This window comes from Aotus nancymaae, unplaced genomic scaffold (genome assembly GCF_030222135.1).
Source record: "Aotus nancymaae isolate 86718 unplaced genomic scaffold, 86718_ANA_hifiasm-v0.15.2.pri h1tg000040l, whole genome shotgun sequence".
Lineage (NCBI taxonomy): Eukaryota > Metazoa > Chordata > Mammalia > Primates > Aotidae > Aotus > Aotus nancymaae.
The window spans coordinates 9,924,612-9,941,991 of NW_026988454.1; the positions used below are offsets into that span (position 1 = coordinate 9,924,612).

Here is a 17,380-nt window from a genome sequence, read left to right on the forward strand (position 1 = left end):
TACTCCCTGCGGGACCGCGACAGAAGCTCCCAAGGTCCTCCCCGCTGCAGCCGGCCCCTGCCCCTGCCCCTGCCCCACACGGGGCAGCCACCCCAGCCGGCTCCCTCTCACACTGGCCACCATCCAGCTGCTCCAATGTGCCATAAGCATGACCTGGTATCCTGGGCCCTTGCCCAAGATGCTTCCCCTGCCTGGGGCGTCCCACCACCATCTGCCCAGCAAGACCTCCACAACCCCTTCTCCATGCACCTCCCACCTGTCTCTGCCCCCACAGCACTTTGGGCTTTGGGCCCAGCAAGACCTCCACAACCCCTTCTCCATGCACCTCCCACCTGTCTCTGCCCCCACAGCACTTTGGGCTTTGGGCCCAGCATTCCATCCTCTGGAACAACACGAGTGCCCCCACGTGCTCCGTGGGGACCATCCTACCCCTGCCCTCCCCCCTTCACTGGAAGAACTCCTCCTCATCCTTCTGGGTCAAGTTGGCAGCAACTCCTCCAGGAAGCCTTCTTTGCTTTCCCAAGACATGGACAGGCGCCCCTTGTACGTGCCAATAGCATTCCCATCAGCAGTCGTCACACACAAAGCTCATGACCTCCTTCCCCACCTGTGCCTCCAGGGAAGGGGCTTCCTGGGAGCAGGACGGTTTCATCATCATCTCCCTACTCCGCATACACTCAGTTTGCTGAATGCTTCCTTAATAAATTCCTGCCAAGCACTACCCAGACCACCTTGGACCCTGTGGCCAGGCGAATGAGGCAGCCCTCTCTGGGGCCTCACCTCACTGTTGTATCGGGGGTGCCTGGCAGTGCCGTGCCCACTCTCAGGATGGGGCCCAAAAGGTCATCGGGTGGAAACCGGCCTTTGGGAGCTGGCATGGCTCCAGTCCCGAGACACGATTCCCACCTGCCGGGGTCTGAAGGATCCGCCAAGAGAGATTTCTGCAAACGATCGGGGGAGTTGGTTCAGATTTCTCTACACTCTGGGAAGAGACCCCAAAACCAATTCCACCACCCCTCACCCCAGTTTCCTCATCACACATCATAGGGAGAAGCGTGCTGCTTGTGGCAGGGTGGCGTGTGTTTGTCATTAAAGTGTATTCATTTAATGGGTGGCTCAGGGCTCCCAGGGCCCACTGGGGTGGGGTGCCAGCCTGGCGGTGGGATTGGCCCCGTCACATCTCCCAGACACATCCTCAGGAAACCACCTCCAGACCACCTAAGAACAAAGGAAGTTACCACACTAGGGACAGGGACGGGGTCAGAGTTCAGCTTCTCAAGTAGGACAGGTGGGGTTACAGGGTTAGCAGCCTCTGATCAGCGCCTGGGCCACAGAGCGCTCCCGGCGCCCACCTGCCTCTTCCGACACACTCAGCACAGGGAAAAGCACAGATCAGCAGAAGTGCCCTCGCAGTGGCCGGAGGATGGCCCCCGTGGCTGCCAGAGGTATGGAAAATTTTCCATGACGTCACTCCATGCGAGACATGAAGCTGATTTGTAGCACCACTTCCTCAACAGCCTCCGCGTGGGGGGCTGAGTGCCTGGCAAGAGTCCCAGGTTGCATTTCCTGGGCAGGACCACGGCCTGGGGGAGGCTCGGGAGGGGAGCACTGTGGCGGCTGGGAGAGGCTTTTAACAACAGTATCACCACGGAGCACGGGGGCTCCTGGGTGCAGGGAGGAGGGGGTCGGGGGTGGTGCATTGGGGTGAGGAGAGCCGGTGTCTACTGAGTGCAGTGGAGGCTGGGGCTCTGCTTACGGCACTGCACAGGCCTGGACTCCATCCTCCCACCCACCTCGAGGAATGCCTTTACCAGCCCTATATCACAGGGAGGGAAACAGAAGCACAGAGAGGTTAAGCAGCTTGCCCAGGGTGACAGAGCGGGGAGCTGGGATCCAAATCCACTTTCTAGCTACAGCACTTGGGCAAGTTACTCAAGCCAAGTCCGGCCTGAGAGCTGGTGCTCCCAATTACACCTCCTGGCAGATGACATCGCCAACCTGCTTAACCAGACTGCTGTCTCAGGCCTACCACTGCCATCTCACACACTCGTGACCGTCCCCCAGGGAAGCTGAATCACCCGCCCAAGCACACAGCTAGTCTGCGCTGGAGCCAAAACGCAAACGTAGGTTTCACTTTAAGCCCATGCTCCATCTAGCCCCAAAATCCAGCAGTTTCCAATCAGGTTGGTTTGCTGTACCCTTTATATATATATAAAGTTTCACTCTTGTTGCCCAGGCTGGAGTGCAGTGGCGCAATCTCAGCTCACTGCAACCTCTACCTCCCAGGTTCAAGCAATTCTCCTGCCTGCCTCAGCCTCCCAAGTAGCTGGGATTACAGGCACCCACCACCACACCCGGATTTTTTTTTGTGTTTTTGGAAGGGACGGGGTTTCACCATGTTGGCCTGGCTGGTCTCAAACTCCTGATCTCAGGTGATCCACCCACCTCAGCCTCCCAATGTGCTGGGATTACAGGTGTGAGCCACTGTGCCTGACCTGCTATACCCTTTAAAAGAGTGTGGTCAACCAGTGTACCTACTATCGGCACCCTAAGTTAATATTTGGAAATAGGAACACCCAAGGTGCTGGTATTAGGAGGTGGGGTCTTCGGGAGGTGACTGGGTCATGGCAGTGGAGCCCACATGAATGGGGTTGTGCCCAGAGAGCTCCTTCACCTTTCCCACTACGTCAGATGCAGAGAAAAGGCAGCATCTACGAACTGACAGCCAATCTGTGGGCTGCTGATCTCAGACTTCCAGCCCACAGAATGGTGGGAAATACATTTCTGTTGTTGATACGCCACCCAGTCTACAGAACTTTGTCACAGCAACCTACGTGGACACAGACAGCGTTCCCTGCTCCTTCAAAAACTGCCATGGAAAGTTTCACCGGTAGTTGAAATGGTTGTAAATAATATATTGTGCAGCATATTCTAAATATGGACACGTAAAGCTCAAACTCCTCGAGCCTCTGAGCAGTATCCAGTGCAGTCTCCACAGCGATGTGATGCTCAGTCGTCATCTACTATTTACAGGATCGCAGGAACGTGCCTTTTTTCTACCATGTGGAACTTTCACTCATATTTCCAGTCCTTCCCCAACAGAATTCCATCCTAATGGAGCATATTTTGTGCTTCTGCGTCCTGTTCTGATCACCCCATCAGCCCGTGCAGCTGTGCGCTCCTCAACTCAAAGTGCTTAAAAAGAGCCTTGATCATTCCAATGATACCTAACTGGCCAAACAATGCAAACAATACAATGTAAATGAAACATTTTGCCAAATACATATATGTGTATGTATGTGTATGTGTGTGTATGTGTGTGTATGTGTGTGTGTGTGTGTGTGTGTGTGTGTGTGTATTTTTTTGCTGTACCCTTTAAAAGAGTATGGTCAACCAGTGTACCTATTGGCTGAATGTGTGCACCCCCAAATTAATATGCTGAAGTAGGAACACCCAAGGTGATGGTATAAGGAGGTAGGGTCTTTGGGAGACGACAGTCTTGCTCTGTCGCCCAGGCTACAGTGCAGTGGTACAATCCCGGCTCACTGCAACCTCTGCCTCCCACGTTCAACCTCTGCCTTTCAGGTTCACTGCCTGATCCTCCTGAGTAGCTGGGATTACAGGCATGTGCCACCATGCCCAGCTAAATTTTGTATTTTTAGTAGAGACGGGGTTTCGCCATGTTGGCCAGGCTGGCCTTGAACTCCTGACCTCTAGTGGTCTGCCCACCTTGGCCTCCCAAAGTGCTGGGATTACAGGCGTGAGCTACCACACCCGGACGACAAATAATCATGTAATATGAAAAGTAAAAACGTGTTGGAAAGGCATCTCTTAATGAGATGAATAAATATTTATTGAAGAAACGAAAGTAGGTTCTGCACCAATTCTAATTCTAATTTTCATTTTTGTAGATGCAAACACGAAGAAATCCTGTTCACATTAATAAATAGATGGGAACAGAAAGGCCTCATTATAGAAACGTCACTCGATTCTTCAAAGTCCTTCTGAGTCAGCGCTAAGAAGAAAGGACAGTAACCCGCTGAGAAAATGGCTGCTAATGCATCAGCTGACACCCCAGTTAAATTCTCCTTCCATGATGGGGGAAGCAAACAATTGGACATCACCTGACTTGCAAACAGACTGTTACCTAGTCAGGACTTACTCCAGCGCTGTTGACAAGCTTTTAAACTGTCCCTTTGTCTGGAATCCTAGGGGGAGTTACTCCCTGGAGCATGGAACGAGGTGTGCTTCCAGAAGAGAGAAAGGCCCGCCCTCTGCCCTAACGTGGAAGCAGGGTGACCGCAGAGGGAATAACACTGTCCTCCATCACAGGCGCTCCATGACAGAAAAGAGCCGAGGTCTGGAAACGTTTCCTTAGAACTGCCCCTGCCTGTGTGCCCGGGACAGTCGGTGGGACGGGTGTGAGCACAGAGGGCTCTCTGGGAGAGCCTTACCCAAGCCTCAGGACGGCCTCTCTAGGAAGGCCCTGCCCCGCCTACCTGGCCCAGCACCCACCGCTCCTCCTTCAATCCCAGCCTCACTCTTCCTGCCCAATTTCATTGACAGCCCGACTACATTCTCTGGGTACCATAGGTTTTTTTGTTTGCTTTTTTTTTTTTTAATTTAGAGACAGGGTCTTGCACTGTTGCCCAGGCTGGAGTGCAGTGGCTTGATCTCAGCACACTGCAACCTCCCCTTCCTGGGTTCAAGCGATCCTCCCACCTCAGCCTCTGAAGTAACTGGGACTACAGGTGTGTACGTACCACTGCTCCTGGTCCTGTAGTTACCACTGCTAAGTAGAGACATGGTCTTGCTACACAGACCAGGCTGGTCTTGAACATCTAGGCTCAAGTGATCCTCCCGCCTTGGCCCCCTAAGGCGCTAGGATTACAGGTGTGAGCCACCTTGCCTGCCTGTATTATGGGTTTTAAGGAAAGCATCCTGGTTCGAGCCTAACACCAGACTGTCGGGGTCATGACTCCTGGGTCACCTGTCAGTGTGACACAGGCCACTGACCCCCACCTGCTCTAGGTGTGCGAGGCCCCTCCCGATGCTCACCTGGAGTGCAGGATTTGTTTTTGTGAGGCAGGATCAACTCTCTGACAGCTAAGAAGCTAACTATGCTTGGGGGGCCTCAGCAGTCCTCAGCTGAGGGTGAGACGGGGCCTTGAAACCATCAAGGATTCATAGCAAGGCAAAAAAAACTCAGAAGACTGGGGCTCCAGGCTCTGCACACCTCATGTCCTGTGTGGCCTCAGGCAAGGCTCCTGCCCTCTCTGGGCATCCAAAGAAGATGTGCCAGTAGTCTCGATGCCCCTCCCGGTTAAAGGCTCTGGTTCCAGGGCTCTGGTCAAAGCAAAGCCATGCATGGGTCAGAGGGAGCCGCCAGACTGAGGTCGAGGGAGGCGAGGGACTGTGGCAGGTCCTCAGCCATTTGTCCTCGGGCCAGGAAAGCTAGCTGTTGGGGTCATTCTGTGTGCTCACAGACACAAGGCCCTGTTTACCGGGACCACCCTAGGCCTCCCACTGTGCTCTGGGCTGGGATTTCTTTGTGTTGGCTCAGCTCTGAGTTTGCCTTCCCAGCCCCGTCTGTGCCAATCCCAACCCTGGGGGGCCTCCAGCCATCCTATCCGTCCCTCTGCTCACACAGACACCCTCACACTTCAATCTCCAAACACAGGACTTAAGACGTCTAGGCTTTCCCACCTGTGAAGGGGAAAGCTTCAGCCAGATGACCCTTGAGCCTCCCCTGCCACTTACAGGCTCAGAACCCTAGGTGCCACATACCCACGTGGTGTGGTCCCAGGGCCCTCTCCCACCTCCCTTCTGCAGAACATGAGAGTGGCACAGGCAGCGGCAGCTACAGCCACGAACACCCACAGTCAGCACCCATGGTGCGGATCCTTCCCCAGCTCCACTCTGGGAACCTGAAATCAGCCCTGGCCAGTGAATTTACACCTTGGAAATTGGCAAATGCTGCATCATCTCAGAGCTTCCCCCCCAGGGAGCCGGGTGTCAACTCTCTTGGTACTATCCCATCACTGGGCACAGGAATTCAAATAAATTAATCTAAGACTGACAAAGGCCAGTTCGCTTCAAGACTTGCTAGAGAACACTGCATCCCCAAACACTCAAGGCTCAAAGTCCCCTCTTCAGAGAATTCTCCTTCTGAAGTGACTGCCCGTGAAACCGGCCTCTGCTGGCCTGTGCAGAGGAGCCGCCCACCAGGCGTCCACACCCCGAGGCCACACAGCCAGCCCTCAACTCACACCTGTACAGCCTCAGCCCTCTGTAGGCCAGGCCCCTCCCACCAGCACCCTCCTCCCTCCAGCCCTCCCAGGGACAGAAGAGAGACAGCAGAGCTTCTCAGTGGTGGCAGTGTCCCCAGGCCACACTCTAAGAAACTGCCCACGGCCAGCCTGGCTGGTGGTGGAGGAGCACGCCACACCCTTCAAGGCTACCATGTGCATCGCTCATGAGGACCTCCTAAGAACTAGGTAAGATAGAGATGAGGCAGTTTTCCTGGGTTTACAGACAGGAAAACAGCCCCAGAGAGATTAAATGCAGATCAGCGGTGAAGCGGGAACTAGAATCCAAGAGGGCTGTCTACTAGAGAATGTATGGGCTGTCATGTACAGCTTCATAGGTTGTGCACTATACAACTCCAGGAGACACAGGTCATTATAGTCTGGGATAGGAATAGAGTCCCTTGAGGCTATGAGACAGGGAGGCCTTGATAGCTCAGGTTCAAGAGAAGTTACGTCACTATAATCACTGGGATGAGTTTTTTTTTTCTGTTACATTCTCACTTTCTATGCTTTGTATTGTGTAAACTTCAGGAAGCCTGACTCCCTGGCTAATTACGGGAGCTCCAACCCCTTCCTGCTGGCATTTCAGGAAGGAAGGGGGGACTCTGGACTTTCCACAAAAACCTTGAAACCTGGAAAAAAGCTCTTATGAATTTTTGTGCATGTTTCTCAATTTCTAATATAAAAGGCTAATTTGGATAGATTGAAATTTGTCCCAAACTAAGGGAAAACTTGTCCCAAATTAAGAGCCTGTAGGGAAGCCTCTTTCTTTGCACAGAGATCCTTAGCCAAAAACATTGAAAGGGAGGCCCACTCTCAACTCAGCAGGTGGTCTTCATGGCAACAGAAAGTGGGAGTCACACAGCTGGGGTCACGCAGTGGGAGTCTGTCAACAGTGGAGTTAGCCATGCCGCTGAAATTGGTCACACAATTGGAGTCACACGTGGAGTCACACAGAGTCAGTCACACAGCTGAAGTCACAGTTGGAGTCACACAGAGTCAGTCATACAATTGGTATCACACAGGTGGAGGTCACACAGTTGGAGTCAGTCAACAGTGGAGGTAACCACGCCGTTGAAATCAGTCACACAATTGGAGTCACACAGTCAGTCACACAATTGGGGTCACACAGTTGAAGTCAGTCATACAGTTGGAGTCACGCAGGTGGAGTTAGTCACACAGTTGGAGTCAGTTACACGGTTGTAGTTGGCCACACAATTGGAGTCACATGTTGGATTCACGCCATTGGAGTCACACCGGTGGAATCAGTCACACGTTGGAGTCACACCACTGGAGTCACACAGGTGGAATCAGTCACACGTTGGAGTCACACCATTGGAGTAACACCACTGGAGTCACACAGGTGGAATCACACCACTGGAGTCACACAGGTGGAGTCACACCACTGGAGTCACACAGGTGGAATCACACCACTGGAGTCACACAGGTGGAGTCACACCACTGGAGTCACACAGGTGGAATCAGTCACACGTTGGAGTCACACCATTGGAGTAACACCACTGGAGTCACACAGGTGGAATCACACCACTGGAGTCACACAGGTGGAGTCACACCACTGGAGTCACACAGGTGGAAGCAGTCACACATTGGAGTCACACCACTGGAGTCACACAGGTGGAGTCACACCACTGGAGTCACACAGGTGGAAGCAGTCACAGGTTGGAGTCACACCATTGGAGTAACACCACTGGAGTCACACAGGTGGAGTCACACCACTGGAGTCACACAGGTGGAAGCAGTCACACGTTGGAGTCACACCATTGGAGTCACACCACTGGAGTCACACAGGTGGAAGCAGTCACATGTTGGAGTCACACCACTGGAGTCACACCACTGGAGTCACACAGGTGGAGTCACACCACTGGAGTCACACAGCTGTAGCTATACCCTGTGCTGCCTAACACGCTCAACGGCTGAACACAGAAGAAACCAGACCACAGTTCTGACTCAGGGACTTACCGGGAAAAAGAAAATCAAGTTAAACTGAAACGCTCCTAAGGTAGCCAATGGGGACTGGAAAAACTTGATTTAAAGTCCAATCCTTCCATCCTTCAGATGCCTTAGGGCACTTTCCAGAATGTGTTGAAAACAGGCCAAATTATCCCATCATCCCAAAAGTCAAACTCATACGCACCACACTCAGAGACACTCCAACCCACCCCGGAGGGTGACTCTCACAGGTGGGCCGGGGCTGGGGGCACCCAAAGCCTCCGAGCTGGGCTGGTCTCGCGTGACCCATAAGGAGCCTCATTTACTTCTGTGGGGTGTGGGGTGGCGGCGACTGGCTGAAGGCAGGGAGGCCTCGCCTACGCAGCCCTGGGAGGTGGTCTCCTCTCTGTGCACTCTGCCCCAGAAGGTCCTGCTGACCCCGGCAGATACCCTGGCTCCCTCTAATAAGATTTCTTTGGGGCTGCCACCCTTACTGGTTAGGACCAATTCCCCACAGCCACTGTTAGATCACAGGCCTGGAAAAAATCACTTTTCCCCTGGGATTAGGGAAGGGACAGCACTTCCTGTCCCCCTTGTCAGCCCAGCCACCCGTCCCTTTCAGAAAGGAGCACAGCCTGGTGGTTGAAGGCAGTCCCTGGTGCCACAAGGCATGAGTTTAAAACCCAGGTCACCGCTTGAGAATGGCATGACCTTGGGCCAGTTACTGTCCTTCCTTCAATCTCAGTCCCCGTCAGATGCAAAACGAGTCATTCATGTATGGACCAAAAGCAGCTGCCAACTGTAACTGAAAGATGCCAAGACTGGGGGGCATCCTGGGGGCCCAGATGCCACCATGTGGAAAAAAGGGCATCAGCATGGATGGAACGCAGCATCCCTGCCACATCTGCAAGGCAGGGTGACCACAGCACCTACCCCATAGGTGCCCGAGGGAGCCACGTTAACAAATTCCTAAGTGAGCGCCACGCAGGTGCGGGCCACCATCCTCACGGTCACCACCGTGGAAGGTGAGGTCCACGGGGATTTTCTGCAACTGCAGGAAGATCCCTGCAGAATGGAAAATCCTGCAGAAAACCCTCAGCAGCCTGCACATTTTCATGGAAAAAGCAAGTGCTTTGGAGGCAGCTGGAACCCCAGCTAAGCTTCTGACTGAAGGCAAGTTACTTGAAGCTTCTGAGCCTGTTCCCTTTACTGTAAACAGGGACAAAGACGCATTATCACAGTAGCCTATTTTTAGGATTAAATAAGTGAATGTATGTCTAGGTCTTAGCACGCAACAGACATTTCATAAATGCACTTTGTCATGTGGGTACCATGTCTTTTTCCTACGTGCTATTTGGAAATGATCACTGTAACCGTCATAGTTCAGGACAAAATATTCCATGACAGAAGAGACCCAGGAAAGGAATGACCACGGAACAGTGCTTTCCGGCAGCTTTACAAAGCCCCAGTCTCCGGTAACAGCTGCCGTGAGCAGCGGAGGGAGATGCCCGCTCAGCCCAGGGAAAGCCCGAATCCCAACAATCCATACAGCCATTCCCATCTCAACCAGGTGGATCTGAGAATCAGGAATGCGACTGGGCTCTTGTCTCAGCCCCAGAAGTCACAGGAGACGTCCAGAGCCAGGTCACAGATACTGAGGGGGGCCCTGAGAGAGGAGGACGGAAACAGGCGGTGGAAGCGAGGGCCGCAGGGCTCCCGGCTCCAGGAACTCCAGAGGCTGGCTGTGACCACCTATGACAGCCAGCCACCCTGGCTTGCCCTTGAGTCTCTCCGAGTGAACAGAGATGCCCATGTCTTCCTGGAAGTACTCTCCCCTTCCTCTCTCTCCCCCACCACACTGAGTGACAGTCACATATCGGCGGCTTTTCTCTCCTGCTGACAACTCCCAGCCCACCCATGTGCCCGCCCGGCATCTGCCCTGGTCCCTGTCCTCACCCACCCACCTTGGCACACCTTCTAGAGTATTGCAGACAACGCCCTGGGCAGAAACCCCAGACCAGACTTTGGAAACACTTAGGCCCTCACCAGCAAGCAATGAAGACGAGCTTCCCGGGCACAGGGTGGGGGCTCTAGGAGCCCCACCCTGCTCCGCAGCACAGGCAGGTGACAACCAGGCAACACTCACCTTGACCTCCCCACCTGCATGGAGGAGCAGGTTCCGAGGCATAAAGAAACATCTTAAAAGAGAACAGCAGTCAAACAGAACACCTGCACTGAGGCCCCTCCAGACGCAGACGCTCCTGCCCACCGGGGAGCCTGGCGCCTGATGCTGCAGCCAGGGCTACTCACCAGATTTCAGCCTGAGCTCCCCCAGGCAGCCGTATGCGTCCGTGAGCTTGCCATACTGTCCTTTAATGACTTCCTTTTCTTCCGGAGCTGGGGGAGAAACACATCACAGAAGGCATCAGTGAGCGTCTCCTGCTCATTCCCGTTCATTCACACCCGGCTTGCCAAGCTGGCTTCCCACCCACTCCAAAAAGAAAACACAAAGACAATAGCTCGGCCCACAAACACCAAGTGTGGAGGTTTTGTGATTCGCGAATCACAGAGCTGCAAGGACTCAGACCTTCCCACGAACAGCTTGCTCTCTGGAAGCGCTGACAGCTTCCTGGGGGCTGGAGGAGCTGGGGTCCTGTGGTTCTAGAGTCTAGCTGGGGGCGGATACTGGGGGCCTTATGAGTCTCCCTTGCTGTCCCTGTCCACAGGCATCATCCACTAGAGGCTACATCCTGGAGGTGCCCACCCACCCAAGGCACCTTTGGAGGTGGCAACCTGGAGAGGCTGGGCAGAGGTGCCTGGGTACCTCTGAGTGCCCAGGGCCTGGGTCCAACCCATCCCAAGGTAAGCTGCGTGCCTTGCCCGCTGGGTCTTTGGCAGTGATTGCCCATGCCCGAGCCAAGGCATGGACTAGTTTTAAAGCAAAACTGACAGAGGGAAGAATCGTTAGGCGCAGGGAACCCTAACCTCTCCAACGATGCCACAGGCCCCTCTGGCCATGACGGGCAGGCCCTTGGACCCCTTCTCAGAATGGTGCTTTAAGAGCACAGAACAAAATACAAACAGAGATGAACCTTGAAAACATTATGCTACATGAAAAAAAAAAAATCACAAAAGACCTCAGAAAGATTCCATTTTGGCAGGGCACAGTGGCTCACGCCTGTAACCCCAGCACTTTGGGAGGACAAGGTGGACGGATCACCAGAGGCCAGAAGTTCAAGACCAGCCTGGGCAACATGGTGAAACCCTGTCTCTACTAAAAATACAGAAATTAGCTGGGCGTGGTAGTGGGTGCCTGTAATCCCAGCTACTTGGGAGGCTGAGGCAGGAGAATCACTTGAACCCGGGAGACGGAGGTTGCAGTGAGCTGAGACCACGCCACTGCACTCCAGCCTGGGCGACAGAGCCAGACTCTGTCTCAGAAAGATTCCATTTCGATGAGATGTCCAGAAGCGGCATATTTCTAGAGAGAGACAGTAGATGTTCTGGTTGCCAGGGGCTGAGAGGAGAGAAAGGGAATGTGGATAACTGCTAATGAGTACGATGTCTCTTTTAAGGGGCACAAAAATGTTCTAAAATTAGACTGTGGTGATGGTGATGCTGATGGCTGCAAAACCCTGAAAATATACTTAAAAAACATGGAGTTGTACACTTCAATGAGTAAGTTGTGTGGTATGGAAATTATCTCAATAAAGCTTTTATAAAAATCAACAAAATAAATATGATCACAAAGAATACCAAGCTTATTGAAATCTAGTTATCAAAATATTTTTTAAAATGTTATAGTATAGCAATATATTTGACTTATCAGCATATTAAATAACAAAATCCAGTCGAGTGTATTAACCACCTTAATTTAAAACTAGTGATGTGAACAAATACGATTTCAAAGTATGTGAAACAACTCTAACGTGATGTGAAGATACCTGTAATTGCAACCGGTGACAGAGTCAGATATATGGCTAATAACTCACATTGGTGACAGAGTCAGAGATGTAGCTAACATATTGGTTTGGTTGCTTGCATTCCTAATTAGAGGAAGTGATAAATTCTTTTTTCTTTTTTATTTGGAGACGAAGTGTCAGTCTGTTACCAGGCTGGAGTGCAGTGGCACAATCTCAGCTCACTGCAACCTCTGCCTCTCAGGTTCAAGCCATTCTCCTGCTTCAGCCTCCCGAGTAGCTGCGACTACAGGCGCATGCCACCATGCCCGGCTAATTTTTGTATTTTTAGTAGAGACGGGGTTTCATCATATTGGCCAGGATGTTCTCCATCTCCTGACCTCGTGATCTGCCTGCGTCGGCCTCCCAAAGTGCTGGGATTACAGGCGTGAGCCAACGTGCCCAGCCAGAAGTGCTCCATTTCAGGTAGGATTTATAAAAATAAAGACAGACTTTTCTCCCCACCTAAGAAAACCAATCCTCAAATCCTATGCACAGGGCCCTTGAGGAGCCTTGGGCCCCACAAGAACCCTTGGGTTGGAAGGAGCCATTTCTATGTCATCATGGAAGTAAGCAAAGGGGCAGCCGGTTCCTTCTCTGCCTCATTCTCTTAAGCAACAGGAAGGGATTCTTAGACTGCCTCGACTCCCACAGTTAAGGAATTTCAACTAGGAACTAAGATCCCAAAGAGAAATGTTAGGAGAAAATGACAGAAAACATCAGACTCTCACAGCAAGCCCTCAGAGCAGATGGACTGTGAACTGACTTTCATCACATCCTGCTGTCTCTAAAGATGTTGACTCAGAGAGGCAAGTGTAGAAAGCCTGGACGAGCATTTGAAGCAGGTGAACCTCGTTTTAGCTGACACGCACCCTGACACTCCAACTCAAAAGATCCACCATGCCACATTTTCCAGGACAGAATCAATTTCCTGGTTCCTCTCGACCATCTCCATCCCCTTCAAGGGCACTTGTCCTCATCAGACCACATGTCCCGACTGGGATTGGAAATTCAGTCATTCTGACAGTCCCATCCTCCCCTCTGAAGCTCTTTCCACCCTCAGCCCCCCAGGAGCGGGTGCTGACAGCCCTAGACCTGCCTCTCTCAGGAGCCAGCATGGACTGGCTGCTCCTACCTCGTTCTCCTCTAGCAAGTGCAGGAGGCCAGAAGGCAGGCACTAGAGCCTCACAACACGACCTGCTACCACCCACCAAACAGACGGCTCTGTCCAGGCTGGTGCTCGGGATGTAGCTGGCGGGGCAGAGAGTTGGGGCAGACCTTAAGACCACAGACCCTCCCTTCTCCATTTCTCTAGGCAGGACTGATGGTAAGACGTGATTTAAAGAGCCAGACTGATTTCCAGCGTAGCTGGAGAGGCCAGCAATTTGAAAATACACGTAATTCTCATTATTCATGATAACTATGTTCCACAGAGTTACCAGCAGATACTGAAGCAAGCAGCGCTCCTAGAGGAAATGCAGAGTTATGTTCCTGAAAGCCTCAGGTTGCAACACTTTTGTCAATCAATACATAAACTTGTTGTATGTGTTTTTCTATTTAAAAGACACCTTACTGAATAAATAGATGCTTCTCAACTTACGATGGGGTCATATCCTGATAAACCCAAGGTAGGCTGAACATATCCTAAGTCAAAAATGCATTAAATACACCTAACCTACCAAACACCATATCTCTCCTGCCTTCCACATACCCAGAACACTTACATTAGCCTACAGCTGGGCAAAATCATGAAATACAAAGCCTACTTTCTGACAGAGTGTTGAATATCTCATGAGATTTATAGAATATTGTGCTGAAGGTGAAAAACAGAGTGGTCTCACGGGTACTTGAAGGATGGTTTCTACTGAAGGACTATTGCTTTCACACTGTTGTGAAGTCAAAAAATCATAACTGGAACGAACAATCATAAGTCAGGAATCATCTGTACAGTGTTGATTTGTTAACACGGAGCCAGTGGCACTAGAATGCAAACCCGAACACAGTTTATCAAACACACATATTTTCCCCATAAGGCACATCACTGCTTTCTTGCACTTGGAAACACCAGACAACACTTTCAAACAGTGAAACTACGAAGAAAAAGCACCAAAAATGAAAAATATGGCACAAAACAAATCATGAAAACCACAATTGTTTACACGGAGAGGCTGAAACGAGATGGCAGAGCATCCTTTTCAGCTGGAACAGCCTCATCGGGTCACACATTTTCACCACTCTGCTGGTGTCCGTGAGTACTGATCTTGGGGTGATGAACAAATTTTAGAGAGCAGGTGAATTTACAAATATGGAATCCACAAATAATGAGGATCCACTGAATATGGTGTAAGGACCGGGCAAAGACCATGAGGAGACTTACTAGGAAAACAGTCATTCATCAGCCTCAATGTGCGTTACTGTGTACAAGGGCTCTTCACTGGGGTGACAGAGGAAGCCCCTGGCAGCCACTGGAGCTTCAAGAGATAGCTCCTGGGGAAATCTGTGTACAAAACTGTATTCAAAATTGTATGCAATTTTTTTTTTTTTGACAGAGTCTCGCTGTGTTGCCCAGGCTGGAGTGCAGTGGTGAGATCTTGGTTCACTGCAACCTCTGTCTCCTGGGTTCAAGCGATTCTTCTGCCTCAGCCACCCAAGTAGCTGGGATTACAGGCATGCGCCACCATATCCAGCTATTTTCTGTAGTTTTAGTAGTGATGGAGTTCTGCCATGTTGCCAGGCTGGTCTCGAACTCCTGACCTCAAGTGATCTGCCCATTTCGGCCTCCCAAAGTGCTGGGATTACAGGCATGAACCACTGAACCTGGCCAAAATTGCATGCAAAGTTTTGATATGTATTTTTTTTTTTTTTTTTTTGAGACGGAGTTTCGCTCTTGTTACCCAGTCTGGAGTGTAATGGCGCGATCTCGGCTCACCGCAACCTCCGCCTCTTGGGTTCAAGCAATTCTCCTGCCTCAGCCTCCTGAGTAGCTGGGATTACAGGCACGCACCACCATGACCAGATAATTTTTTGTATTTTTAGTAGAGACGGGGTTTCACCATGTTGACCAGGATGGTCTCGATCTCTTGACCTCGTGATCCACCCGCCTCGGCCTCCCAAAGTGCTGGGATTACAGGCGTGAGCCACCGCGCCCAGCTGATATGTATTTTTATGGGGGCTAAAATCCCATTTTCAACAGAATCTCAAAGAGGTCAGTGTCCCCCAGAAAGGTTAAGAACCAGTTTAATGAATGAATATTTTCCCCAATGCTCACTCAAATTCGATTGGGTTTTCTCTGGGCAAGGGAGAGGGCAGAGTAACCTAAAGATAATCAAGGAAATCATCAACCTCTATGAACAGCCAGAAGCCCCTTGTCTTGAGGACTAAGCAGACTGTTGGCTGTGGGGTGGGGAGTTGCTCACAGCAAATGAAGTGCCTGGGTTATTAGGCTCTCAGGGTCAGTGCTTTTCTAAAAAAAAAAAAAAATGACTGGGAAGCCACAGTCACCCGTTTCCATCAGCCTGCCTCAAAAGCTCAGAGTGGCGTTAGAATGACATATTAGTCTCCTCTACTATTGCAACAAATGACTACAAACACAGTGTGGCTTAAGCAACACAGATTTATGACCTTAGTTCTGCAGGTCAGAATTCTGAAATGGGTTTCGCTGGCTGAAAGGAAGGTGTGGGCAGGACTGCATCCGCTCTGAAGGCTGCAGGACAGAATGCATTTCCTTAGCTCTTCCAGCAACCAGAGGCTGCCTGCATCCCTTGGCTTTCGGCTCCTTCCTTCCTCTTCAAATTCAGCAATCGCAGCAATCAGATCCCTGCTTCTCTCTTCACATCAACTTCCTGCTCCCTGCCCGGCCTCCCTCTTCCAGCTTTTAAGGACCCTGTGAGTACAATGGACCCATCCACATCATCCAGGATAATGTCCCCTCTCAAGGTCCTGATCACATCTGCAAAGTCCTCCTGCCCTGTAAGTGCCACATTCGCGACCTGGGAAATAGGACATGGGTCCTACTTCCAGCCCACAGGTCTCCTGCCTCTGCTCACCCCCTGATGGCGGGGAGGGAGGAGGCAGCAGCAGCATAGGTATCCTCTCCCTCAGCATCTGCTCGGAAGCCACGACAAACGCTGGTACGGCACTTGGACTACGTCACGCACCTACAGTGCCCTCCTGGGAAGCGGGCCTATGAAACCCGAAATTCGCAGGCAGAAGTGAAGGTCATGGGCATTGCCGAATGTCTTCTCCAGCTGACAGGTCCTGCGGGCAGGGCTGCAGAGAGGCAGATCAGCACTTCTCAGTGCCCCATCTCAGTGGATAAGCTGATAAGTGCAATACAATAATTCTGACACCAAAAATACCTATTTGGACCCTAGCAGCTTTACAAAGCCTTGAAACAGAACCCTGGTACGATCTGGTTCTGACTTTGTGAGCCACGAAACAAGGAAGCCTTTGTGCATTCATTCAACGATGCAAATAGGCCTGCCCAAATCAAACAAAATGACAGGAAATTGCTAAACAAAGTGCTGTGGCCAAACCCGCACTTCAGGGGTGGGAAGATGACCCTGGGAGAAGCTATGCAAACAAAACTGACCCCTTGCCCTGGTGCATTACAGAGGACGGACGGAGGACTTCACATCCCTGTCACCGGGAGAATACACCTCAAGTAAAATAAATGACTTTCTAGTCTCATATTTTAAAACAAACAAACATAACCCAACAGGGCCACCTTGTCCCATTCCAAAGCTGTCAATTATCGACTCCTTGAGAAAAACAACTTTACCTCTGACTTCTACAATGTGGGAGCTCAAAACAGGCCTCGACCATGGCGGACAGGAAAGTCACAGAAAAGACGTTTCTCCACCATAAACAGACTCACTGTAAATAAACTGGGAGGCCCCAGGCAGCAGAGCTTTATTTTCTTCCCAGCCCAGAGGCCAGAGAGCTGAAATCCGAGAATTGGCAGAGCTCCTCTGAGACCTGGAGCGGGGGACCCTGCTTACCTTGCGCTGCGTCTGGTGCTTGCTGGTTGTCCTGTCCTGTTCCTCAGCTTATGGCTTCCTCACTCCAGGCCCTGCCTCAGTTGTCACGTGGCCATTCTTTGTCCCCCCTCCATTGTCACGTGGCCATCCTCTCCCTGTGTCCCCCTCATTGTCACATGGCCAT

The 17,380-nt window shown here is 51.5% G+C and overlaps 1 protein-coding gene across 7 annotated transcripts in view; it reads right to left on the bottom strand.

The window, feature by feature from the left end:
• SYNJ2 (synaptojanin 2) overlaps window positions 1-17,380 on the bottom strand; it is a 121,118-nt gene that overhangs the window by 73,227 nt on the left and 30,511 nt on the right. For 6 of the 7 annotated variants that reach the window (XM_012451568.2, XM_064360508.1, XM_012451581.2 and 3 more), the window contains exon 2: window positions 10,569-10,655. In XM_012451568.2, the coding sequence (XP_012306991.2) occupies window positions 10,569-10,655 (87 nt within the window). Of the gene's footprint in view, window positions 1-10,404; window positions 10,533-10,568; window positions 10,656-17,380 lie in introns of those variants that run through there. The other variant, XM_012451587.3, reaches the window with a different exon arrangement.